Raw genomic sequence first — 17096 nt, 5'->3', positions numbered from 1 at the left:
TTAAATTAAAAAACATATTATCTGGGACTTTATTGTTTATATGGATGGTAAAACAATTTTTTTCACTTTTATCTTTTTTCCTAATTTTATCGAAAAGGTTTTTTTTTTTTTACAAACTAATTTCATGATATAAAAATTTAAAAGTGAGTACAGAAACAAATATAGTAAAAAAATCACTAAAAATAGCTTTGGAGGGAAAAAATTATTGATTCATTATATTTCAACAACAAAAATAACTGGTATTTATATCAAATAGGTTTATTCGACAAGAAAATCTTGATAATAATGGTAATTTTTTCTTATAAATATGCCTTCAAAAATAGATTAGGGTTTATTTGGATTTTTTTTTTCAATTGATTTTTGTGTTTGCTAAGTGACTTTTAGATGTCTAGGGGTTAGTGTGCTGCTGATAAAGTTTTTATGGTGTTTTTTAAAGTTTTTATATGTGAAAATATGATGAAAAATAGAATTTTAGACCAAACTCCCCCTCTTGATTTTTTAACCATATAATAGTAGTTAAAATTCAGATAGCAACCCGGTAAATGATTTGTCACCTACTTTAGACCTGTGGGTGGGCTTGTCGTTGCCTAGCTTTTTTATTTTGATTATTTTTTAACAGGATTTTAATTAATACCCTTTATATTTTTATGTATTTTTTACTTTGCATTGCTTGTTTTATTTCAACTTTAATTAATCCCCTCTCTCTCTCTCTCTCTCTCTTGTCTTAAAATTTCTTATTCGTCTTTTAAAAATAGTAGTTATTTTGTAATTATTTTTTATTTTTATAATGTTTCTTATTCTAATTTATTATTTAACTTTTTTTCCTTATATTTAATATAAATAAATTATATTTGTTTTATGTATTTATAAAAATAAAAATTAGTTGCCTAGGATTAAAAAAAATACAAATACATAAATTAAAAATAAAAATCATGGTTAAATATTTGCATATTCATATGTCTTTGGCTTTTAGGATAAAAATTGACTTTCTATTTTAGCTTTTAAAAAGTGTTGAAAATTATTTTTTATTTTATTGGTTCATTAATTTTTTACTTGTATTTAAATTAATACCCTCTCTTTCTGGTACTTTAATTTTGTTAGTTCATCTTTTTAAAAAAGTAGTTATTTTTTTATATAAATTCTCAAAGAGATTATTATTATTATTATTTTCTCTATGTAAAAATAATTTATTTCCATGATATATTTATAAAAATAAAATAAATTTTTCTTGATAAAAAAACACAACATCTAAAATAAAAAAGAATGTCCAAGTTAAAAATAAAAATTGGAGTTAAATATTTGTTTACTGAATTATCTTTTGCTTTTAGAATAAAAATAACCTTTATATTTAAGTATTTAATTAAAATTAACGATTATTCTACAATTAATCAATTTATATATATATATATATATATTATTAAATATAAATAGCATCTTTATATTTTTTATCTTTATATTTTTCAACTAAAAGATCATGTAAATCATCTAAATGGTGGCCCAGTAGTAAGAGTTTGGGACTAAGAGATTTGTTTCTTCTGTAGTCTCAGATTTAAACCATGTGATTGCTCATATGATGACCATTGAAGATTTACATGGTCGTTAACTTTAGGGTCCATGGGATTAGTCAAGATGCGCGCAAACTGGCCCAGACACCCACATTAAACTAAAATAAAAAAACTAAAATATCATGTACAATAAAACTTATTCATAACATTAATATATTCTTCTACAACATTAAAAAAAAATAACTTGAAATACTACACAGTGTAAACATGTTTGCCAAAGCAGCATGTTTGCATTTATGAATTTATAAAAACCATGATATTTTAAAATGCATATACACTATTAACACATTATTTTATTATATTTAAAAATAACTTGAAGATTTATTCGAAGCCTAGCGCAAATGATAAAATTAGTAAATAATAAAATAAATTATTGGTTTTTCATGAAAATAGTATTTCTTTAACTTTCTTTTTCTATTTTCTTTTTTTTTTTACTAGATTCATCTACAGATTTTTCTTTGAAGGAAGGAAACACATCGTTAGTTTTTGCTTGATTAATATTTTAATATAAAAAAATAAATACAGAATAGACAAAAATGTATTGGTGGAAGAAATAAAAATAAATTTATTTGTAAAATAACTTTACAATAATTTTTTTATATTCTTAAAATAAAAAGGAAAGACTTGTAAACCATAAGAATCGATCTGCAATCTGTGTCACTTCCCCCACCTTATCCACCATCCATTCAGAACACGGCATATGCTCTTCCATGGATCCACTCCTTTTCTCCACCACCCAGAAAATCAACACACATTCCATTTTTGTCTACACCCTTTAAGACACAAACACTGGCACAAGAAAAGAAGCCATATAAAACACACAACTTGAGTAATGGCTTGTGCAGCCGCAAGAGCCACTTTGTCCTTCCACCTTCCACAGCTTTCCCCTCCAAAATCCAGAACCCATTTCTCAAAGCTATCATTCCTCTCCATTCATAAACCCCAAAAGACTCATCTTTTCTCTCTACACTCCATTGATGTCTCCAGAGAAGACAAGACGCCAACTTTATCAGATTCAACCCAAACCAATCCACCAACAGAGTCTCCTCCCGAAGAAGAAGGAGAAGAAGAGGAGCCACAGTTCGATAAGAGAAGGTTGGAAGAGAAGTTTGCAGTTTTAAACACTGGGATTTATGAGTGTAGGTCTTGTGGCTACAAATATGATGAGGCAGTTGGTGACCCATCATATCCATTACCACCAGGGTTTCAGTTTGACAAGTTACCTGATGATTGGAGGTGTCCAACTTGTGGGGCTGCAAAGAGTTTCTTCGAGAGTAAAAGTGTGGAGATTGCTGGGTTTGCACAGAACCAGCAGTATGGATTAGGAGGCAATGCACTTACTTCTGGTCAAAAGACTATTTTGATATATGGGACCTTGTTGTTCTTCTTTGTTCTGTTCTTGTCAGGGTATTTTCTGCAATAGTAAACGGTGAGGTTTTTTTTTCATGTTATGCTGTATTATATGTATTTGAAGTTCATTTGGAACAAAATGTTTGCAAATAGAGTAATAATTCAGAAATGGACCTGAGAGTTACACGAACATCAGAATTTATATGGACATCTAAGTGTTCTGAGTCGATTCTCTTCTATCAGAAGATCATCTTTTGACTTCTGCTCTCTTCATCTTCAGGTTCTATTGCTAAGCTAGTTCATTATTTCTTCTTTTGTACAGCATTAAACATGCATCTCATCTAAAGATTTGAATAATTTGCATATTTTACTAAGTATCTGACATGCTAGATGATCAATGACTCTCTTATCCTTGGCTGTTTTATGTGGAAGAGAAATGATGAAGCAAAGTAAAATGCTTGACATGTAAGAGAGAGAGAGAGAGAGAGAGACTTATAGTCATTGGGAACATATATGCAATGCAAGGCGATTGACAAGGAAGATTAAAATTTTTTATTTTTTTTTAAAAAGACCAACTGGGAGACACATTGCTTTAATTATTTTGCCCTTCTCAAATAAAAAACCGCTAGTTATTATTTTCACGAGTATCCACTAATCATTATTATATTAAAGCATAATAAAATAATTTAATTATTATTGAAGGTAATTTTTGTTTAGAACTAGTGTTCATGTGCTTTTTTATATTTTTACTTTTCAAAGCACGCTAAGACGACTTCTTAAAAGCAAATTTTTTTTTTCAAGTTGTGTTCAAAATTTCTTTTATATTTTTATTTGGTTTTTTTTAATTATAATCAAATTTACTGGAACAATTTGATAATTTAATAAATATAAATATTATCTTAAAAAAATAACTAACATGTGCATTGCAGATGTTAGGACTTGTAGTCGCAACATTCGAGTAACGTGTGAGTGAGTTTTTAATGGCTAAACAGTAGCTTCTCGGATGTGCATTGCAGATGTTAGGACTTGTAGTCGCAACATTCGAGTAACGTGTGAGTGGGTTTTTAATGGCTAAACAGTAGCTTCTCGGATGGTGTTTAAATTGTCTGGGCAGCCCCTCCATCTCCATGCAACACGTATGGCTTATGAACCTCTTAAATTCTTAATTTCTAGGCTTGATCTTTTAAATTTTCAAAACCATCCTTTAATTTATTTATTTTTTAAATTTGGTACGTGTTTTTTTTTTATTATTTGTTTTATTTCAAATAATTTATAAAATTAATTTTTTTTCTCCAAGAAGGAGACATAAATTGAAATGGTATAATGATCATTTTGTCTTTTTTTTTTTAAAAAAAAAACAATGAGCTAATTATTGAGGTAATATGGTCTATTGATATGTGACAAATTAATCTTTTAGCATTTTAAAAACATATTGAAATGACAACATTACACTTAAAAGCAAAAAAAAAAAAATTAGTGTCCAATGACTTTTTGTATTTTTACTTTTTAAAACACGATCAGATAATTAAATTAATTTTAAAATCAAAATTTATTTAACTTGTGTCTAGGGATTTTTTTGCATTTTCAACTTTGTTTTTTTTTTTGTTACAATCAAGTTGTATGAAAGACAATTTAGTAGTTTAATAAATATAAATATTATTTTAAAAAATTGATTGACGTGTGCATTGCATAACGCATGGGTTATGGTTGTGTCATTCGATTAGTGCATGAGTGGGTGTTTGATGGCCAAATAGCTGCTTTCAAGATAGTGTTCAAATTGTTTCGATAAAATCTTCATCACTTAGTGGCATGTGTAACTTATTAGCCTCTGGCTTTGTGTCAATGATTTTTTTTCTTTTCTCTCTCCTACTGGATTTTCATATTTAATTCTCTAAATTTTCAAAACAAGTTTTCAATTTGTTTTTCATTCAAATTTGATTCCTTTTTCTTTTTATTACCATTTTTTATTGAAATAATTTATAAAACTAGATTTTTTTTCAATTTCTTCATATATTAGATTTGATCTTCATTTTTTTTTTATTTTTTTATTTTATTTGAGATAATTTTTAAAATTAATATTTTCCTTACAATTTCATCCTCTAGTTTTTTTCTTGTCAAATTTGATTTTCATTATTTATATTGCTAATTTTTTAAATTGATATATTATTTTTTGATTCATCATTCAATATAAAATTAATTAAAAATATTAAATTAATTAGGAATTAAATTTCTTAATTAATTTTAAATCTAGAATTTCGCATGTTAAATGTTAAATTAACCAAGTATATTAAACTCAACAAATCAATGACCGAGTCTCAAATTTTTATTGCTTCTTTAATAACATTGCTTCGTCTAAATATTTTTTTTTCTATGCCTACTACATAGCGTGAGCACCTAGCTAACCTCTAAATGGAAAATGTTGGACGAAAGAATGCTGAAACTTGAGCAAGAATGATATCCCAACTCCAACCCTGGATAGAAAGGGCCTTTGGAGAGAACATCTCTGCCACCTTAAACACTGAGTGAGCCAGTAAAAACACACCAAAGAGGGCTCTAGCAAGCCATAGAACCGGGTTAATTTCAGTAATTGAGCACGTCACCTCGCAAATTAAACTGGAAGATGGAGCCCCCAAGCAGATCGAATTCAAACTTGGAAAAAGCTTCTCCTTATTAGGCAATCGTTTAAGGTTTCGCAAGGAACAAACCTTCAGATTCTGTCAGATTTGCACAGAAATCCTGAAGCAAAAAGTTCCGAGTCACTAAAAAGGATACTACATAGAACTAAATCATCCAAAATACGGTACATACTGACAACATTTCTGAGATAGATGCCCGATTACAACCAAACATTTGTATGATACAGTTTTCTACGACAATCTGGTAAACAAATAGGAAAATCTGGATGAAAGCAGCTGCAACATAAATGAGGTGAGATGCAGTACGCTAACTCGCACCAAATCAAAAGTGGATCTCAAAAAGGCCACTGTTCACTATATTAAACTCTTTAACATCCACGAGCTCTTGCAGCTGCATACCATCCAGGAATAGTTTCTGTCACTCTGTTGCCCGAAACGAGTAAATTCGCCAAAAACTTGCGCTTATGCAAAGATTCAAATGAACATGCATTGCCACTGCAATGTGGGTGTGGCAAAAACATGCAAGATTCTTCAAATATAAAATGTTACTGCTGTTTTAAATCTGGCATCTCCTGAGCTTGAATATCTGGCGTCTCCTGAGCTACTTGTGTCTTAACCTGATAAACCTGCTTCACCTGCTTCTCATTTGGACCTATCGATGTTGATTTTTGTTTGAAGTGCATTCCAGTGTTTCCTGCAGCTGTTTTGTTGATCCAATTGGTGGGTGGTGATGAAAGTAGACCTGTGTTCTGCTCGGCCTGATTTTGTAAGTTTGGAGTGTTTCCTGGATTCGGCATTCGAGGTGAGATCACTGCAGGTGCCCTGCTTCTGATATTTTCTTCTACAGTCAGAGCAGACACCCCAGTACTCAAGTTATGATACTGTTGATGGTACTGTACTCCGTCTTGAGTCCTAAAGTTGTGTCGGTTGCTTTGCACACCATTTGACAAAGATCGATACCTAGGATTACTCATCAGGCCTTGCTGGTTACTGTGCTGTGCATAATGATAGTTTGGATCATCCCAATAGCCCCTTCCATAACCAGCTGGTCCAGCTGGTCTTGGTCTGTAGAATGTGTAATTGCCGGGGATATTATGATATAGTTGCTGGTCAAACACTCTGGAGGATGAACCATTTGGTTTGATATTAAGGGTGTTCTTGACAAGACGATGAGCTGCATCCCCCAGGAAGGGGCCAGCTATTGCTCGTTGTACTTGTGGCCTGTAATACAGAGACAGCACATGTGAATTAGGCTATCTAAGAGAAGAGGAAGCAGTAAGTTCTAAACCCTACAATCTATGTTTTTCAGAGAAAAAAAAAGAGGATATCAATTAAACCCTTCCTTTCTCCACATATAAATTGAGCGAGATGCATTGTCCGTCAAGAATAGCAGGTCATGAACAAATGTCACCCATATTCAACCTAACCACCCAAACATTACAAACCAATGCAAATCAATCATTGCAAAGATGTGGAAATCCATTCGTACCTTTCCCTGCCTTGCTGTCTCCGGCCATTATCTTCATGCCATAATGTGGGGAATGGTTTAAGATCTACAGGTTTTACGATCTGCAAATAGCAAGAACATGCCTCAAATTAGCCATGGACATTTGTGAAATCAAATCATCAACTAACATCAAACCCTGTGACGGCACAACACGTTATCCAAAGAAAATGTCTTCAAGGAAACAACATATGAGAATCCTTGCACCTGCAAACTTAACATGACCATTATATTACAATTGCATCAGCACTTCCACCCATATGCAGGGGGGAACTTCCAGAAACAGAAACCATGACCAAACTCAATTTCCTTGAACACAAGGACTGCCTCCAGTTTACTGCCCAACAATACCTTCGAAAAACATGCATCTAGAGCTCACATACCGTTTCAGGCATGGCCAATTAATTTTCACAGAAGAATCCCAGTTTACTGCTCCAGTAAACTCTGAACTATGAAACCCAATAACACTATTACATTATTTTATGCATGAATTGAATCACTGCCACATCATTAGTTGACAGAAATTTCATGTCCTTGCTTTTCTGCGTATAACAAAATAAACCAAATTTACAGGCATCTAGAGCTCACATACCTTTTCAGGCATGACTACACCCTCAGGAATTTCTGGGATGTGTCCACGGTTTTTAGGATTTAGAAATGTGATGTTTCTGCAAAGAAAAAGTACACAACATTACACCAAGGATCAATCAGCTTATGAAAACAGCACTGGAAAAAGTTGGAACTTACAAAACTTGGTTATCCTCTAAGGCTGGCAATCCAAGTATAGGAGAGGGGACCACACTTCTCCGCACATTTCTCTCATATAACCAAAGACAACCATTCATCCCCCCACTGTAAAAGGTTAGTGTGAAATGAGATAATAAAGCCAGCACACATAAATAATGATTTGACAACTTCAAACTAAAAGATCAAACAACACTAAGACCAACTAACCTGGCTCTTGTGTCAATTTCCCAAGCAAATCTTTCACCTTCAGATAAATGATCGTTCTGTTGATAGTATGAAATAACTAGTTGAGCTAATGGATGAACAGGATGAATATATAGCAAATCAAGCATCACTCTATTCCTGATCTGCTCTTCCTCCTGCAAATAGCAAATCAAAGATTAACATACTTGACATCCAAACTAAAAAGAAGACTGATATGCCACAAAACAGCAAGGTTTAGCTTCTGAAGGATCAAACCCATTATAGGGGTGTGAACACAACTGACTGCCAACTCTAAACTACCCTTGGTGCTTACAAATTAAATTTCAGGAGAAATTTAAGTACAGGAGGATATATCAGAAACTAAAAAACTTTTCCATCTGGTATGGAAATCACTCAAAAGTCGACATGGATTTATTCAAATACAAAACTTAGCAAAAAACTATCAGATCACACAATCAAATAATTGACTATTAAAAAGTTACACAAGTAAAAAGATAAATGAATACGAGTTTATGTTAACAGCCCAACCTCCATTACAGTAACATAAGAAATAAACTTTAGGAACCTTTGGTGACAAGCATTTGTAACAAATAAATATTTTTTCTCCGAAATCAGTATTTGAATTGATATTGTTTCCTAGAATCTAAATCAGTAGAAATGCATTATAACTAGGAATCTCAACAGGTTTTTTAAAATATCACATCATGAATCCTTCTCTTTGCACAAAATTGATCTCTCAGACAGTGGCAATTTCTCCATTAAATATGTTTTCCCAAATATTAATTGCATACTTTTCTTTTTCAAATCTCTGAAAATATCAGAGTAAAAGCCTGCAAAAGAATAGCTCAACATCCAAGAGAGCAAGGAGCAGGTAGCAGTTTATATTTACAAGAACATGTGCAGAGTAAAAGCCTCTAATAAAATGACCAACACATACAAGAGAAATTAAAATATAATTTACGATGGATGAAATTATTGGATACTACTTTAAAAAACCTAAATACCGTTAAAGTGGTTTCAAGCTTCTTTGTCTGGGCAAGCAATTTCCTCTCATCAATGAATGGCAATTTGGCAATACCCTAGTTTCCAATAAATATAAGGTAAATATAATCAGTTCATAAAAAAAAAGGTATAGTTAAAACACATGTATTGATAACCAATACAGAATAATTTACCTGCCAAGCAAAGCGCTTGCCATTCATGTCAATTTCAAAATCTGTCCACAATAAAGAAACCCCATTAATCTTGTGAAGAAGATAAACACTTCCTTGAGGTAAATTAATCAATATCCTTCAATCAATTCTTTTACCTGAGGGAAAGAATCTATGAATTGGTGAAGATGGATTGGTCATCAATTTCCTGTATTCTTTTGGCAAAGCATTAGAACTGTAGTATGCCCAAAGGATGACACACAGCACAGAAAGAATAATCAGACAGAGTATCCAAAGTAAAATTGAAAATGCAAGGAGCTCACATAAAAAAGAAAGAAAGAAAACCTTGCAGCTGGTAGGGTTCCCATAAGTTGATCAAAGGGTTTGAATGGCTCTCCAATAAAAAAGTTTAATTCCACCTCACCCAGATCCTTAAGATCTGAAGCAAATGGAGCATAATGGAACGGATAAAACCTGAAACAGACAACAGAGAATTCCAATCTCAACTAATTGCAGTAAGGAACCGTATCATATAAGCTTATAGAGTGAATGTAAGCCTATTTTTGTCCATTTGATGAGCAGAGTGATGGCAAAGTTAAATTTAGGTGTCACAAGCCATATAAATTTGATTGTTTGGCAGGTCATATGCTCAAGAGCTCAGGGTCAAAACCACCTTCAAAACGGATAGAACTATAGTTCTCAACTTTCAATGAACTTACTGTCCTCTTTTCCATTATTTCTTCACTCATGTATAGAGCTTCAAGATATTATGCATTCATATATAGGTTTGTATTTTTGGGCACATGCTTGTGCTTGAAACTCCAATAAAAAAATTTAAATAGCCAGTGAAAAGAAGTATAATGACTTTCTAGTTTCTGCCTTTATTGAACTGACCATTGCCAAGAGCAAACACCTTGGAAGTAATAATGACAGACCCAACACAAACCTTCCACATACTTCAATACCTGCATGAACAACATCAAATGTTATTTTCTTTTTTCTTCAGATACATAATTGGTTGTACAGAAAACAAGTGACAGGGACAGGGGAGACCAAAAAGGAATCATTAGCAACATAAAAAAAAAATATACTCCAGAAACCATATCCGGCATACTTCCTACATCCAAATCTTCTGTCACACCAGATTTCTATTTGTTATGATGACAAGCAACTGACTTTTTCTCTATCTATTCATTATTTTCTCTTTTTCTTTCCTTTGGTTAAGATAGTACATAATAGTGTTCCCATTCAAGGAAAAACATGCAAAACTCCTTGATTTTTCAAAAGCAGCCTTATTTTCTTCATGTAAATCTGTGAAGTTCACCTTATTATATTACACCTTCAAACTAAAGTCAATATAAATTAAGAAATCTCAAAATGAAAAGTTGGAGAAAATAATGGAACTTGAGATCATAATAAAACAAATACAATCACAATGAAGAACATATTCATTTGTTGAAAAAAATGTGAACTCTTTGAGGCTGGAAACAAGAAGCAATAGCATGCTGATAGCACAGCAATAAGACTAATGACACCCAAAGATCATCCAGATAAACTAATAAATGAACTCTTAGGAACTGGAAATGAGAAGCCAACAGCAAGTTGACAGCACAACAGTGAGACAAGTAGCACTCAAGGTCACCCAGATAAACTAATAACTATAACGAAAACCACCCCATGGTGTATCAATTAAAAAGGGTGATTGAAAGACTCATTTAATGCACTTTATCATGCCAAGGGATCTCAGAATGAAGACCATATAACTACAGGAAAAAAAATATGTACAAGCAACCTTGCAGCTTTGACGTTGGGGCCTGGGGGTTCTTAAGGAGAGGAAGGACTGGTGGGGGGAGACAGACGGTTGTCATGAACTACTGTGTACACACACAATTTTGCTACCAAGAGAAAATGCAGATAATAATCTATATGGATATGCTAAGGTGCTAATTGCATGATTAGGAAAAAACAACTTACCACTTCCTTTCTAACTTTGTCAATCTCCTCTTGATTTGACAACTCAAATTTCTCAGCATAGTATCTCTCTTTGTATCCAGGTTCCCCTAATTTAACCTGACAAGAAGAAAAATGAACCAAATTTTATACCAGGAAAAATGGACAACCAGACTAGCCTTCAAATGGGCTGACATTGTCCTCAGTTGGCCCACAAGATGCAAGGCCATGGATAAGCAAACTTGCAAATATCAAACAGAAAACGAGCCTGCTAGAGTAAATGGATGTTCAATATTAAGACACTACTGAATCAAAATAATCTTCGCTGTTTATCTACAAAATAAAATCTACCTCTGATGACAAGGAACTTAAGGCACAACCGTAAGTTACAGATTTACCAGTTAGAAAGCAAAAGCAATTATTATTTTTTAAATCATAAAAACCCTATTAAGAAAAGAAAAATCCTTAGGTCACCAAACACAACATGGGAATCATAAAAATTAGTTTTATATTCCTTTCTCTCGAAGAGTTATGACCAACATCCTGTATTGAGAAATTAGAAACAATATTAAGCATCAACTCCTCTAACGAGCTTTTGTCTATACATGGAGAAGGAAGTCCAAAAAAATGAGAGGATTGAGGTTTCTGTCAAAAACCAACTGGCAAGGAATTGATAATTGGTTCATTTTTGTTTAATATAGATCCTAAACAATTTTTCACAGGCAAATTCAGAACGCAACACATTTATTTAAATCCATATCATCAAATGAAAATATTATAGGCACAAACCTTATCTACAACTGGTGCTTGTATCACTTCAGAGTACTCTCTTCTTGCTTTGAGTTTCATCTCTTCATTATTATCGAAAGCCTGAAAACAGATTATCCACACAAGTACAAACAAAAAGATAACCAGAGAAGACAGTATGTATATGACTCCAAAACTCAAAATTTGCCACAGAAGAAAAATAGAAAGAAGAATACAGTCTGCTTTGCAATGTGTGTATAAAAATTTGACGTAAATCTTAGAGAACTAAGCATTCCAAACAAGATAAGGGAATCCCCTAAATTTCTTCAGCTCTAGCACACAAAGCAAAAATCTTATCACTAGACCAATTTTCGGAGTGCATCTTAAATTTTGTAATGGTTTACAGAACCTAATACTTCTACTAATAAAGTAAATCAGGAGCAGCATATGGGGTTTCATTTAGGGCCAACATCCTACCTGCTGTATCTAGCAAATTTACAGTTACAGATAAGTTAAATCATTGCCAAGATTTTACATAAATTGTCATCTAAATATAAAAAGTTTCTAGCCAACAAGATGGTCCAACAAGTGAACATGCTATTACCAGCAATAAATAGTAAAAATAAATGCAGATGTTTGCATTAGACCCAAGGATGAGAACTGAAGACTATAAGTCCATGCATGGAAAAAGAAAGCACCTGTTGTATACGAGTCCTCTTCTGAAAGATTTGCTCCTCGTAAACAGCAACACACTGAATAAAGTGTTCTACTTTATCTAGGAAAACCTGTATACAGAAGCTAATTGAAATCAGAACATTCATTAGAACTCATGCTCGCAATAGTGGAGCAAAATCATTCCCTGAAAGTAACCAACAAAGCAGCATAAAAAGTATGAAATACAAGCCATGGTGATTTAAAAGGGGAAAGAAGCATTGAAGAACAAGTTTATTTGGCAAATCCAGCAGAGAGATGTAACTATTTCATGATATGGGTGACAAAGAGCAATAACTAATAAAAAGATTATCTAACCAAGTAAGACTTTCAGAGCCAAAAAGGAATTTCTTTGAGAGAAAAGGAGAAATAAAAAAAGTATTTTAGAATAACTAGGGGTCAAGACAGGCTACAACATATCTATATCTTGGCTAGAACCCACTGAATATTATAGCACATGTTTAGCAAGCAAGTCATTCTAGAAATTCAAGCATATAAAATGAGCCAAGCCTGAATTCAATTTCCGAACAAATAAGTGTGATAAAAGAGATACAGAGGAAAGGGTGGAATTGGGCAGCTAAGATCTAATTCTATTTGGAGACAACCAAATGCATTGATAATGTATGAACTTTCTAATATTTAGAATGATATCTTCCAGCAAACATAAAGCAAAAATCCCATGTTATCGCTAGTATCCTCTAGTCTCAAGTGGTCCACATTAATTCAGATGGCTATAGGATGAAATGGAAGGGCTAAATGAGTTCGAAATCAAGTCCAAAGTTAGAAAACTTAGATGAATCTGAGTATTTTTAGAAACACTACAGTCACCAGAAGTCTTAAAACATCATTGCTCATAAACAACAAAAACCTCTCACTACAAACTCTAACAGAAGTTCTTGTCTATAACTTTGTAAATTATTTATTAATTTTTATTAGCAGATTTTATTGAATAAATCCACTTGATTAAAAGGAGAAGTTATCTAAACTAAAATGAGAAAAAAAACTTGGTTTTGAAGAGTTAGAGGCAAAGGTGGGAGGAAAACAACAAGAATGAACAGACCATCATTAACAGTGTTAATCTAAATTTTCAAGTGTTGCGCACAGTTTCCACCTGATCATAATTGTGATAAATGAAAAAAATGGATGCATGATATAAAATTAGACTAATGTCGTATTCCAAATCTTTAACAGATTTCATATAATGAGAAACATAAATTAATTCCAGAGTATAGTCAAAGGCACAAGTATTGTAGAGAACATAAAAAAGAGAAATTACCTCACCCGCAAGAGTAAGATAACCACCCATTGCAGAGAACTCCCTTCTATAAATATGCATCAGTAAGCTTATAGCACCCTGAATCAGGAAAGGACGTGGTGATGAAGTTGATAAAACTGAAGGGTCAATATATAGTGTAGATAGCACCAGGAAGAACAGCAAAGTGAAAACCATGAAGCAACAGAACTTCAAAACAAAACTATGGCCAATATAAATAAAAACATCAATATCATTCTTTTTCATTGACAAAAGAAGATAAGATTTCATAGTAAGAAGTAGAGGAGAGATTGGAGGACAAAAGCAGATCAACGTCACTTAATATTAGCTAAAAAGCATCCAAACGAACTAGAAGCTGAGCAACACAAACAAGCCACAAAACAAAAACCACCTCATCTCATAATAATTGTTTGTCAAGAGTTGATCACTGAAAAACTAAACAAATGGAACTCAGCCTGTTGTTCAGTCCCAAACTCATTCATATAACCATTGCTTGCTACTTACATACCTCCCTAATTTCCAATGTTGGCATATGCGGAAGGAAGTCATTGCCAACAAAAAAACACAGGAACACAAAGTCATCCACTATTCGTTCAAAGTCGATAGCAAATGGTGGGTTCAGAATGTCCAGATCATATTGCAAATATTCTCGCAGCACCCAGATGTTGAGGAACTGTTCAAATAAGGAAACTGCTTAGAAATACTACGACGAGATGGAAACAAATGGAAACAGTTGATGTCTGTTCTTCAACCTGATATTTCTTCTTGTGAATTGGGGTATCATCTACCACATGCCAATCTAAAGCATCATCTCCTTGCTTGCCACGACATTCAGCTGCAAGATGACCAGCTTGACCGCAGAGAAAACATTTATCCTGCTGCCCGGGAAGTGTAACTATCTGTACAATCAACGCACATAAAATTTATGACTGACCAATAATCGATGGAGAAATGATGCCAACTTTAGGATATGAGCTGCAAACCTCTCTTAATATGGAAAAGTGAACCTCATGCGTGGCTAATGACAGCATAATCAAATCTGCATCCTGACCACAAACAAAATATTTTCATAGGATTAGCAGTTAGATGCCAAAATAATAATAAAACAATAAAATCTGAAATGCCTCAAGTCAGAAACACGCTCACCAGACTATACAGACAATGGCATGTGTTTGGATTGAAACCGGAAATGTTGCGTTGCAATCTTATATAAGACATGATTTTGTGCTCTCCCTCACCAGGAACATTTGAATCAGAAAGAATAACCTTCAAATAATCACCCAATGCAGCCCCATAAATAAGTTTAGAGAACACAAAGTATCCTGAAAAGCCGAAAGTATATTCAAAAGATACAGAAGGGATTACTCCAAAGACAAGGAACTATCCGATCTATAACAAACTAAGCGAAAGGAGAACATCCATCACACCTTGGTATTCTGCCAGCCCAGATTGTGATTCAATCTACTTTGTATATAATACTGAAGCGCAGTCGAAAGAGCAGCCATAAATTGAGTGCCAGGAGTGATAACATTAGAATCAAATGTTTCAGGCTTTTCTTTAACGGATAAAAGCTCCCCCTCAGCCTCAAATTCTTTCCTCAATCTTTCTTCTTCAGCTTCCTACATACATCGTAAATAAAATGATACTAAGATCATCGCTTCTACAAAAGAGGATCCACTAAAAAAACCATTAAATTATCTCAATCTTACTGCTTGAGCAGCATCTTTTGCAGCTCTAAACCGTCGCGACCGTTGCTGGTTCATTTTAGCTCTAGGAGCAACCCCATCTACAATTATCCCAGGGAAAAAGCAATGAACTTTAAATGATTATAAATTCAACAAATACCAAAACCGATTAAAAAAAATTCAATAAAACAAGAACCCTACCAATTGCCATAAAAAGTAGTTTCCTTGGACGAACCAAAGCAAACAAATGATCAATGTAAGCAAATATGGACTTGAACACATCATCATAAGTAGCAGGTGCAGGCTGTAAATAAAATCAAAAGTAAGAAACCATTCAACTTATTCAATTACACACAGAAACTATAGATAAAAAAAAAACACCTCTTTTAAGCCCAAACCATCAAAATTGACAACAATTAATTTACACAAACAAAATCAAAGATTTCCTCTTTTAAATCTTACAATATAAAATTCTACAACTTGCGTAAATATATGCTTCCATTCAATACTAACCATGAAAAATGGATAGCATTTAAATAACACACAAAAACTTTCAATCTTTTAAACCTTAACAAAACCCTATAACATGTGTAAAATTATAAATGAATGTTCATTTTAAACACTATCCATCAAAATCAAAAACTACATCCAGCAACACACAAAAAAACCCCTCTTTTAAACCCTAGCTAAAACTTTACAATCTGTATAACTATAGCTTTGCAGCGAACAATAACCATCAAAATTTAACGACAGTCAATTGCACTTGCATCAAAATTTAACAGCAATTCAATTACAAATACAAAAAACCTCCTTTAAAACCCTAAGAAGCTAAGATTCCAGAAAACTATACAAGTATAAGTTGGTAAACTGTACCTTGCCTTCAGGATGGAAGCAGGGATGGATAATCCCGTTCATATCCAAATACAGATTGTCAAACTCAATACCGTTAGGGTTAGGCTTTGAAACATCGATTGGTTTGGAGTTTCCATTCGAATCCTCTTGAGGTTCCTCTTCGATCACATCCGAAATTGATAGCGGGTATCGGTCTGCGAGAAGCCTGTAGAACGCCGGCACACCCATGTCCAGACTCTCTGGCTACGTCCGGCTCTGGTTCGATCGAGATCGGAGAATTGAAGCGAGTGGTTCTTCTTGTGGGTTTTTGAGTGGAAGGAAGGGTCATTGTAACGGTGTTGGGTACGGTGCGCGCGGTGACAGACAAATGGACGAGATTGCCCGCGTAAAGGGAGATTCGTTGGGTAGTGGTTGGACTTTGGACTTCGAATGGTGTCGAGGAAAAGCGTGCTTTTGGGCGGGAGCTGGGGCTTAATTGGGGAAGAAAATATTAGACCGGTGACTAATTGTACCATTTTGATATTCAACCGGTCAAGCTTTAATGTTATGATCAAAATTTGGCTAGATTAAAAAAAAAAAAGGTGTTAAACCATTGAGTAGGTAGAAAAAATAAATTCATATAAAAATAATTTAAACAACGACTTCGTCATATTTTTTTGAAAATTGCTTCTTTGGCAATATTATATCTATGAGATTAATTAAAAGAAAAAATTGAATCCAT

At 33.4% G+C, this 17096-nt stretch overlaps 2 protein-coding genes across 2 annotated transcripts; one reads left to right on the top strand and one right to left on the bottom strand.

Moving 5' to 3' along the window:
* Positions 1 to 2205: 2205 nt before the first annotated feature.
* LOC133669428 (uncharacterized) lies at positions 2206 to 3144 on the top strand. The gene has a single exon (XM_062089554.1). It carries the CDS (start codon positions 2398 to 2400, stop codon positions 2986 to 2988), a length of 591 nt encoding a protein of 196 aa, XP_061945538.1. The 5' UTR covers positions 2206 to 2397; the 3' UTR covers positions 2989 to 3144.
* Positions 3145 to 5671: 2527 nt separating this feature from the next.
* LOC133669693 (5'-3' exoribonuclease 4-like) lies at positions 5672 to 16847 on the bottom strand. The gene is made up of 22 exons (XM_062089923.1): positions 16397 to 16847; positions 15725 to 15827; positions 15548 to 15624; positions 15266 to 15457; positions 14985 to 15104; positions 14822 to 14884; positions 14591 to 14737; positions 14347 to 14511; positions 13842 to 13919; positions 12553 to 12639; positions 11897 to 11977; positions 11132 to 11227; positions 10052 to 10122; positions 9503 to 9631; positions 9316 to 9392; positions 9182 to 9222; positions 9011 to 9085; positions 8010 to 8161; positions 7803 to 7907; positions 7648 to 7723; positions 7041 to 7120; positions 5672 to 6772 (listed from the first exon to the last, which is right to left on the bottom strand). Exons 1-22 carry the CDS (start codon positions 16601 to 16603, stop codon positions 6097 to 6099), a joined length of 2898 nt encoding a protein of 965 aa, XP_061945907.1. The 5' UTR covers positions 16604 to 16847; the 3' UTR covers positions 5672 to 6096.
* Between the last annotated feature and the right edge of the window lie 249 nt (positions 16848 to 17096).

Source organism: Populus nigra, chromosome 12 (assembly GCF_951802175.1).
Source record: "Populus nigra chromosome 12, ddPopNigr1.1, whole genome shotgun sequence".
Lineage (NCBI taxonomy): Eukaryota > Viridiplantae > Streptophyta > Magnoliopsida > Malpighiales > Salicaceae > Populus > Populus nigra.
This window is presented reverse-complemented; position numbering and strand designations above follow the sequence as displayed.

Bases quoted from the DNA above. Each gene is read 5' to 3' on its own strand.
- LOC133669693 (XM_062089923.1), bottom strand. From the start codon at position 16,603: ATGGGTGTGCCGGCGTTCTACAGGCTTCTCGCAGACCGATACCCGCTA. The intron at 15,828-16,396 runs GTACAGTTTACC...TTTTATTTACAG, and splicing joins GCTTCCATCCTGAAGGCAAG to CCTGCACCTGCTACTTATGA. The intron at 7,908-8,009 runs GTTAGTTGGTCT...AACCTTTTACAG, and splicing joins GAAATTGACACAAGAGCCAG to TGGGGGGATGAATGGTTGTC.
- LOC133669428 (XM_062089554.1), top strand. From the start codon at position 2,398: ATGGCTTGTGCAGCCGCAAGAGCCACTTTGTCCTTCCACCTTCCACAG.